Genomic DNA, 10,343 nt, shown 5'->3' on the forward strand with positions numbered 1-10,343 from the left:
AACAAATATACAAGGTTTAGTTCACCATATTCATGGTGAACCTAGATGAACAATGATGAAAGAATGAAAGATAAAACCCTAAAAAGGTGAAGAGGTAGCCTGAGCATCCAAGATCCTCCTTCAAAGGGGTGGAAGAGAGAGTGTTTGCTTCGTTCCAGCCAAAGATACAAACCCTAGGAAACCCTAAAGCTTATATACTATTCGTAAATTACAGAAAATTAGGCCCAAGCCCAAAAATAGTGCCGCTCAGCGGTAAAGTACCGCTCAGCGGTGAGTGCGTGAGTAGTTTTCTCCCCTCAGCGGCCACTTTGCCCCTCAGCGGATCTCCTGTGAGCTCCTGAGTGCCGCTCAGCGGTAAACTGCCGCTGAGCGGCAGTTGTGGCTTCTCCTTTTGCACTTTTTGATGTCTTCTCTGATTTCATCTCTCTCCTTCTTCACTTCTTTCACTAAATTCACCTTAAAACCTGCACAAAAACACTGAAATCAAGCATAAACCTGTCCAGCTCTCTTATTTCTGAAAATATGAATAAAAGCATGATTTCAAGCTAGTTTCTAAGTATAAAGGTTGCTTTTAGTATCAATTTTAAGCATGAAAATAACAGTTTTTCAATTGTTATCACAGCCCCAAACTTAGAACTTTGCTTGTCCTCAAGCAAACAAGATGTAACTCAATCTATATCAATTCATATGACGGTTCACTCATTCAAAAATCTTCAAGATAAGTAAAAACTTCAATCAAACTTATGACCAAGATTTCAATCAAGATGTGCACATGCTTTAGTGTTCACGAATTTATTTAATATTCAACAAATGCTATTTTTCTTGAATGATCAATCAATTAGGCATGGATGTTTATGTGCTCATGGAATACTTCCTCACCAGGTAAAGTGTTTCACTCACACTCAAGTGTATAAGAGGTAATCACTCATTCACTCCACTATCCCAATGTCACATGAATTAACTTTGCCTTTCATTTAACCACAATCAAAAACATTAACAAGCATGCATCATCACAAGGACTTTTCCATGGCTTATAACGTGGCTGGGCTAACAAGAAAATTGGTTTTTCTGGATCACAAAATCCTTGAGTTAAGAGAATCATAACAACACAATTATTCTTATTTTTCCCAACTTTCTTTTGCATTGAGCTTTGCCTTTCTTTTCTTTTCTTTCTCTTTTTCTTTTCACATTCTTATTTCTTGGCTTCTTAGCTCAATGCTTTTCCCTTTTTCTTTTTCATACTTTCCCAACAACCCCAAACTTGAACATGTAACAATACCACACAAGATTTTCTACTTAACTCAAGGTAAAGCTTTTCAATTTATGTTCAAGGCTAAGGGTTCAAAGGATAGAACACAAAGTGTTCTCTTTTAGTGGGCTAACTTTATGAATTTGGCTAATAAAAAGGGTTCCAACAAACAGCCTTGATCACATGATGCAAAACAAGCAATTTATTCAATCATAGAAAACCTGGGCAAAATCATTCATGTTTCCAAAGTAATAGCATTCAACAATAACAACTCTGGAGCTCAAAACCTCACATATTAGCTCATTCACATTTGACATACACATCCTGCTTAATTTCACAATCACAATCATAATATCCTGTATTTGTTCACAAAGCTTGTGAATCACCTGTATAAGCATTTTATGTGCACATCATCTCAACATCAATCAATCAAAAAGCATTACTTATCCAACAATCACAATTAATAGCTAACCATCATAACAAACCAAGTTTCCAAAAGAGTACATCAAACCCTAATCTAAAAGCAAAAATCAATAAGTTCAGAAAACTTAAACCAACAACAGCATAAGCATATGATAGCATTCATCAGTAAATGCTATCTCAGCTCCTCATCAATCTGAGCTGTCCTCTGTATCATATTCAACATATTCAAGGCATGTGTAACAATGCATAGGTTGTTAATGCGACTAGTACAATGCACATTTGTAATTGTTGGTGTAAGTGCATTACTATATTGAAGTCCATACCCACCACATCATCGACTATATCTTCACCGTCCAAGTATGAAACATCTAATTTTTTTTTATCTATATTTACTTAAACAAATATAATGATTATTTTAATATAAACAAAACATAACAATTGTAATTGAAAATTTAATTCATATTACGAACATGATAATTTCATAAATAGGTCCAATTAACAAGAAACTTTCAATTAAATCATAGATATTAATGGATGCTACATTAAACACACAATGATTTACAAAATAATGCATACATATAGTAATTGACGATGCATATAATTACACATACATCTTGAAGACTTTTGAAACAGGGAACAAAACACAAAACCAAGGATCTACCATGCGAGAAGTATGAAAAATTCACACAACGATGACGACGAGAGGCACACAACCTCCAATCAAAAATATATCCTCTAACAAAGGACTAAAGAAGCTAACAAAGAAGCACAAGATGCTACCAACAAATATTACCCACCACCACACAGAAAACCAATTAACTATGAACTTCCACCAACCACCCCAATAACTTTAACATCTACACAAAATACAACATATCAAACAAAAAATAATCACAAATAAACTTCACCCACACAAAGCATGACCTAACCTCTACCACATTGGCAACCACCACGTCTAGGCACATATCCTTCTCCTCCACCAAGTTCATAATGTCCATTGTCCTTGATTAGCACGTTCTAAACGAGTCACAAATCCACCACCAATATTTGCTTCACACGTTCACCATCAAATCAACCACGTCTACCACTACACTAGTAAATCCATTACCACACGAAGTAGGTAGGTAATGTACCACCTCTACCTTCCCCTTCATAACACCTGTAACACACAACCCTTCACAACACCTGCAACACACAAAAATGGGTTAGACATGCCCTTACAAGGTTCTTGGCGCTGGATGAAAGCTTTTGAAGATCTTGTAACCGAATACAAAGTTTTGAAATCGGTTACTCATCTACTAGAACCGATTACGCTAAACTCCTTAGTGGCTTGGAATCATATACAAGGTCGCTGGAATCGATTCCATCTGCGAGTGGAATCAGTTAGGTTTGTAGTGGAACCGGTTCCACCTTCGTCTTCAACCTCTTTTCACTTGCAACCTCCATGTTCAACGTCTTCATCTTCAACCTCTTAACCTTTAAAATGGAAACCAAAGTCATCGGAAGTTGCATGAACCCAATGGTGAAATGGTTTACACGTGGAATGGATTCTATGTATTACGCTCGATTCGTCTTTATCTTGAGCCTCAATTCGCTGTTGAGCATATCGCTAACCTACCTCAAACCACAATCGCAGAGTCCAATGAAGAACACACAGTCACCTCAAAGAAGTCACAACCACATTGTCTTAGGTTGTCCTTCAACACTCTCAATACTATGCAGTGTATACTCCAAAGGTTCTCCTTCATCACTCTCGATATTCAATGCGCATATCAACACCAGTCTTTGCACTATGATATGAGCTTATATCCCAACCAGTTATTATACCCCAACAACATACCAACCATGCCTAGCAATAACTATTGGCTCTATATATAATGGTTATGTGAACGAGTCAAAGGAGTCAAAGTTTTTCAAAATATACATTGTACAATTCAGGAATCTTGTCCTGTTCTGTATAAGTTTAGGAATCTTTGGTTTGTGTTACTCTAGAAATCTCTACATGTCACACCAAAAGAAACAAGCCAATGCAGTGTTAGCCTTATACAGAAAAGAGGTTACATTTTAAGAATATATATCATATCCCATTTATTTTATTTCCTTTCCAGTTAATATTTTAAAAGCGTTAATATTCTGAAAGTGGTCCATTTTAAATAAAAAAACCGTTTTCAAACGTGTGGGTGTGCCATTATTCCCACAACAATCTCTTCTAACGTTATAAAAATACTCTGTGATGGGTTTTGGAGGACTATAGAAAATTTCATATCAGGTCACTGAGCCTACTCTTTACTTCATATACATCACCATCGTGTTTTAAGAGCAAGGGTTCAGAAACCAAAATTTAAGCAAGCATACAACAATGGCTGGAGGTTGGTCTTTCTACTTCCGCTTTCTTTCTTATAAATCTGAATATGATTAAATGTGCTTGTTTGAGATATTTAGATTTATCGAATCTTTAGTATGAATTTTTTACATGCAGAACTCGTGAAATGAAAGTAATGACATGTACAAATATCATGTATTATTAGGGATTACGAAATTGATTCCTTTCTTAGTTAAAATCAGTTAGAGGCTTCTATATAATGAAGACTATGGAATTAATTCTCTCTTTCACTTTAATCGATTACTTAAGCTTTTTTGAAGTAAAATGTTAATTGTACGAGGACAAATTTGAAATTTCATATAAAATCATTTCAAATTCGAGCAAAGTCACAAATATTGAAAATCTTATTAATCCTTTCAAATCGTCGTTTTGCCTCGCTTGAAAGTCTCTCAAAATGAATGTCATTTAACTACCAAATCTGTCTCTACAAATACGTATGAATAATGAAGGCTTAATCTTACCAGAAGTCCCTATTTTTGTCCAAAATCTTAAATAAGTCATTTTTCTTTTTGGCGTATCAATTGGGTCCCATTTATTGTTAATTTGATTCAATTAGAGGTCTGCCGTCAAATTCAGCAAACGACCATTTAATAATTGGTAATGTGGCATGATCACTTGAATGTGTAATGACATGTGGCATTAAAATTGATTTTTGTTTTAAAAAAAATTTAAGGAAAGAGGTGATATCAAATGGAGTAAAGGACAAAGGTGGAAAAATTAAAAATTTGTAGGGATTTCACAGAAGACTAACACATGAACATATATATATATATATATATATGAAACACACGTGTTTATGTCCATATGCATGTGTATACAATTTTGTTCTATAATAATAAAAGAATAAAATTTAATTTTACCATTATTATTAAAATTAAAAAATATATCAATTAAGCATGATAAGATATAATCCATAAGATTATCTATTATATATTAAATATTATCCTTTTTGGAGCATAGTGAGTCTAGCACATTTTTGTTTTTAAACCTTAAACCCAAAGTATATATATATATATATATATATATATATATATATATATATAAAATCCAAATTCTTTCATACTTGTTATACATCTACATATATATTCTTATACATCAATATATATATTCTTCTTCTTCTTCATTTAAGTGTCAAGACCAATTAAGTTGATATCAGTTCTCTCCCTCTTAATTGACCATCTTGTCTTAAAATAAAAAATTATAAAAGACTACGGTCCACATTAAAAGTTAAGCTTAATTAATAATTTAATTTCTATATTTGTTTTTATTCAAGTCAATTTCTACCTTCTATAAAAAAAATTAAATTTCAATGTTATCATTATGTTAAATTGATATTTGAAAATATTATGTGTTAAAATTTAAGTAATATTTTTAGATATCATGTATCAAGAGGTTCTAAAATAAAAGAAATAAAAGGTGACTTAAATTTTAACATGTGACAAATTTAAATTTTAAAAAAATAGTAGTAATATCAATTTAACATAATAGATCATATTGGGTCTTTTTAATAAAAAATTAATTGAGTAAAAAACAAATATAAAGATCAAAATTAATCTAAGTTCTAAATTGATAGACCAAATTACTTATAAAGCCTTTTTAAATTTGTGTCATTTTTCATCTTTTGAATGATAAATTTACATTGCCACCTTGCAAATGTTCTGAAATTTTATACTATAACTTATGTTGTCCCTATGAACAGCCTACAAGTCTTTTTTGGCAGCATAAAATGGCTTAAATAGTGGGATACAAAAAGGGTCGCCATGCTTCACCTCGTCAAAAAGAATATAACGATATATAGAGAATTAGCCAAATGCTATCTCCTGAAGAACTTCAAGTGTCTTCTTATGAACCTGAAAGGCAAGAGTAATAAACAAGAGAAACAATAATTAGGTGATCATAGACATGGCTGTTTAATTTAGAAGATAATTTAATCAGCAAAACCAAACATCCATTCGCATGATGCCACCAATCATCACGGCTTCTAGTAACAATAATGCTCTATAGGAGTAACAATTGACTATTTAAGATTTGAACAGTTCTTCAGGCACAATCTATTTAGCTTAAATAAATGGGGATTTCCGAAATTTTTGTGTAGCAAGTTTGCCTTCAATTGTCAAACTTATTTATTTGATTTGAGAAATTATTTTCAGTTTCCATGTCCAATTTTCACAATATAAAAGTATATCTTGTTTTAACTATCATAAGAAATGATGAAAATTACTATTTTTTGTTTTTATCAATTTTGCAAATCTTTGAAAACAAAATTAATGTAGCATTTGTTGTAATTAGTTTAAAAATATAATATGAAAACAGGAACGTTTTCACAAACTAAACAAGTCTATGGGGATATTTGGTTTGATAAAAATATTTTCTGCTCGTTTTCAAGTTTCCAATACAAGGAACCTTCTAGCACATGAATTCGCTAGTTTTTATAATACATACTCGACAGGGTCATTGACCTTGAAAATTGAAATATTTAAGAACTTGAGAAGAAGAATTACCCATTCCAGATGTTGTGCTGTGATGCCAGAGTCAGTTCCAGCATATAAACCAGACAAAACCTGTTAAAATAAGAATTGAAAAACATTAGTTTGAAATGCATCAAACAAATCAAGATCATTCAAATCTAATGTGACAATCAGAGTGTTTATCAGGAAATATGGGAGACCGTATCATGGTGAAAAAGAACAGGTGTCCACCACGTAAAATTTTCAACTGGACCATATATTTTATGTTCACTTGGCTTCAAAACAATAAATTAAGAATGTAGTGTTTTCTCTCACCTTGGATACTGTCTCAAGAAACATGCCAGGGCGTACTGGAAGTGTTTTCTCTCCCGTTAAAATTGGCTGCAAATCATCGCAGACAAGTTAAATATGCCTTAAAGTGTCTATAACTTGCACACATAACAAAACACACCCCTTAGTTAAATAGCACACGAGCAGGATTCAATTCAACCCACCTTTCCTAGAAATTCAATTGGTTCGGGATCCATAGTGTCCTCCTCATCGTACTTGTCTGCACCTTCATCTTTTCCTTGCATCACATTTCTTATCATATCAAGCACCTTTTTCCCAGGTTTTAGAGCCACCAATTTGGTCAAGAATTCCACCTGCATTGTCAACAGTTTAAGGATGCCAAGATAATATTTCTGGCACAGAAAGATGATATCTGTGTGGTTTTGATTTCCCATCCCTTTTAGCAACAAACAACAATATCTTGTGAAACGGAAATGTTGTGCTAGGCAAATATTTCAGTAGAAGTGACAACCATGCTTAAACCAAAATATGGAAACTATACTTCAAATACCTCAGGCTGAGGAAGCGTATAGAATCCACGGTGGTTTCTTTCATCCATAATTCCCCCTCCCATCATATTGCGAGCTTCTTCTCTAATCAAAACGAGTCTTGCAAGCAGTTTTCGGTCTGGGATAACACGACGATTTTCCATTGCCTGCAAAAATATGGCCCGACACCAAAAATTTGCCAGACAGTTTCGGTAAGATTGAAGCTGCTCCTTAGAGACATCGAAATAATTTAATAAACAGATACTGATAGCAAAACAAAAATAACTAAGAGTATAACACCTAAATTTTAGAACCTTCGAAGTCAACTACTCTATAAAGTCAGCTACACCTAAATTGAGAAGACATGCTTAGTCATAATACAAGTTGTATAACACGACACAAAAAGAATAAAAAACCCAAATGTATCAGTAATCCGATTCATATGATTTGCAGACGTGAGAATGAAAATGCACAAAAAGTCGGTATGGGGAATTTTGTGAGTCGTGACTTGTAAAAGAGGATAACGCAATTTAGACCAATCCCAAGGTCTTCAAGTACATTTTGCTCTCATCGTCCAATACAAAGAAAATAAAATCATTACCCAAGTATGAGTACTAGACATTTTAAAGTTCAACAGACAATCTCAGTGGATTTATATAAGTGAAGTTTCTATAAATACCTCCAACAAATCATCAGCTTGATTAGCTATGTCATTTAGATTTGCCCCTGGAATATGAATCTTCAAGTCATTCTCGCCTCTAAATGCACCGCCACCAGCTGCAACTCTGCGCATCAATTCATGCCGGCTATCCTTTTTTGGAGTTCTACACAGAAGACCAACTACTTGAACCTAAAAGTATGAAGGAGAAAATTCCATATTAATCTGGAGCTGCCCTCTGGCTAGAAAATGATCAAGAAGCTAAAAAAGGTTCCTTACATGGGGCGGACATTTTTTTGTTAGATGTGATAATATTGTCTCTTTGATCACTTCCAACAGTTCCTTGCGCTAAAATGAAATAATATGAAATACATAAGCAGTATATTTCAAATCACAACTTCATCAAAGTTTCACGGCTCACCAGCACAGAAAATTGTGCAATAGGAATCATCAATTAAAGGATACTAACAACAATGATGTAAAATTTTCAGGGCAGTGTGGTTGAAGGACACAAAATATCATGTTGATAACAAATGCCTGTTTGCTTATTTGAGTTCACATATTCAGCAGCGGAAGCTGCTGCAGTCAGTAAGACTCACGTTAAAAAAGAATTTAATTAAAATGCACTCTCAGTGTAAGGTATTTCACACTACTATCCAATCATGATTACCATCCATTTTAAGATTCATGATTTCTGAATAACTACACTTGAGACTGGAAAATGTGAGAAAGGTTTAAGAGAGTTCGGTTGATCTCTTAACTCGTTCATTTACGTGTCTTCCATCAATAATGAAACAAAAACTTAAACAAATACAACAAGTTAAATCCTTTACACAACTTAAGCAGTCTTGACAATTACTTTAGCAGTCACACTTAAGGTGAATTCTAATTGATTGACAGTGAATAAATTTTTTATACTAATAGTGTATCAAAATTAATTTCTTAAAAAAAATGAAAACATTACTCTGTTTCTATTTACAAGGGATTCTTCCGCAGATTTGCTTAAAATATAATTGCAAAAAAAAAAAGAAAAAAAAATTATTGGCAGAACAGAACACATGGATTTCTAACTTCATCTAGATGAGTTATAATCTCTTAAGAAAACCATACCTTATCATCCTGGTCCTTCTCAGAAAGTTGAATCATGTAGTCAAGGGCTGTCATGAAATCAGACTCCATCTCATCAACTCTCTTTCCTATAACTCCTTGTGCAGCCAACTCCACTGCCACTCTCTCAGAATCCTCGTCCATATCCATGTCATCCAACTGAACAAAAATTTGTACGCATAATATAACTCATGAAGTTTAAGTCAGAAGAATAGAAATTCAACATCTTTACCAAGTAATAAGAGTAACAGTGGGAGTAACTCACAAGGGTAATCATTTCTTCCAAGACAGATATAACTTGGTCCCCTCCTCTAAGGAAGGATTCCGTGTGAGTAGGTTCTGAACGCGACGTTCTGTTTTTCCTCTTTTCATCCTTCTCCAGTTCTGGATATCCTCCACCCACCTCGTAACCACCAATGGATGCAAAAATGCGATTCTTTCCAGTGAGCTTTTTCAGCCTCAACCTGCATCGGTGCTGCGATGAACTTAATTTTGGACAGAAATATTGGAAAAGATTAGGATAAGTGTAGGAGCAAGAGGGTGCAGAAACAATCATTTCGTCGATTTCAATTCATAATTATCTTCTTCAAAGCTTGGGGGTTTTTCACATTCAGGGTTTTAGTACAGCGCTGAGAATTTTAAAAAGCGGATTGAATAAAAAATATTGTTTTTGAAAGAAATAGAGAAAATAATCAAATTTCTTCAACAAGCCGTCTTAGCTCAGCTGGTAGAGCGCATGGCTTTTAACCATGTGGTCGTGGGTTCGATTCCCACAGACGGCGATTTCTTAATTTGTATGTGATTGGAACTGATTTTAGAACTTGCTTTTCAAACAACATATACTTAAATTCTGCAATGCTAAATTTTTTTGGGTACATAAAGAATAAGTTAACAAAGTCCATCGATGGCTTTCTAGTTACTTAAACACATAATTTTAGAAAAAAACTATACCATTTTAAGTTTTAAGAAATTTTCAATTTATTCTACCTGTTACATACAAAATTGGTGCATGTTTAATTCAACTTATTTTAAAACAATAATTCAGACTTGGAAAGTATTTCTTGATCCACTTTTGAGACTAATGCCACCCAAGGAAAATCTAAAATTATTTTTAATAGTCATAATTATTATGAAAATATTTAAATGGAAAGCTTCTTAGTATTTGGCTAGTTAATATTTAGGCTTAATAGCCTATTTGGTTTCCACTTTTGTTACCTAATATTAAATCAGTCCCCAT

At 33.5% G+C, this 10,343-nt stretch overlaps 1 protein-coding gene and 1 non-coding gene across 3 annotated transcripts; one reads left to right on the plus strand and one right to left on the minus strand.

Moving 5' to 3' along the window:
- Positions 1-5,634: 5,634 nt before the first annotated feature.
- Positions 5,635-9,720, minus strand: LOC108328133 (protein PEP-RELATED DEVELOPMENT ARRESTED 1, chloroplastic). Of its 2 annotated transcripts, XM_017561943.2 has the most exons (9): positions 9,372-9,719; positions 9,110-9,265; positions 8,279-8,347; positions 8,021-8,191; positions 7,365-7,508; positions 7,018-7,167; positions 6,839-6,904; positions 6,557-6,616; positions 5,635-5,905 (listed from the first exon to the last, which is right to left on the minus strand). In XM_017561943.2, exons 1-9 carry the CDS (start codon positions 9,660-9,662, stop codon positions 5,858-5,860), a joined length of 1,155 nt encoding a protein of 384 aa, XP_017417432.1. In that variant the 5' UTR covers positions 9,663-9,719; the 3' UTR covers positions 5,635-5,857. The 2 variants fall into 2 exon arrangements, with proteins under 2 accessions (XP_017417432.1, XP_052729834.1); XM_052873874.1 differs by lacking the exon at positions 8,279-8,347 and having other exon boundaries at positions 9,372-9,720.
- A 95-nt stretch (positions 9,721-9,815) lies between these two features.
- TRNAK-UUU (transfer RNA lysine (anticodon UUU)) lies at positions 9,816-9,888 on the plus strand. The gene has a single exon. It is a non-coding gene; the product is annotated as a tRNA-Lys (tRNA).
- The last annotated feature ends 455 nt before the right edge of the window (positions 9,889-10,343 follow it).

Source organism: Vigna angularis, chromosome 2 (genome assembly GCF_016808095.1).
Source record: "Vigna angularis cultivar LongXiaoDou No.4 chromosome 2, ASM1680809v1, whole genome shotgun sequence".
Lineage (NCBI taxonomy): Eukaryota > Viridiplantae > Streptophyta > Magnoliopsida > Fabales > Fabaceae > Vigna > Vigna angularis.

Coding starts and splice junctions, on each gene's coding strand:
- LOC108328133 (XM_017561943.2), bottom strand. CDS start 9,662: ATGATTGTTTCTGCACCCTCTTGCTCCTACACTTATCCTAATCTTTTC. Junction 7,509..8,020: donor AAGCTGATGATTTGTTGGAG/GTATTTATAGAA, acceptor ATATTTTTGCAG/GCAATGGAAAATCGTCGTGT. Junction 6,617..6,838: donor TTCTTGAGACAGTATCCAAG/GTGAGAGAAAAC, acceptor TTATTTTAACAG/GTTTTGTCTGGTTTATATGC.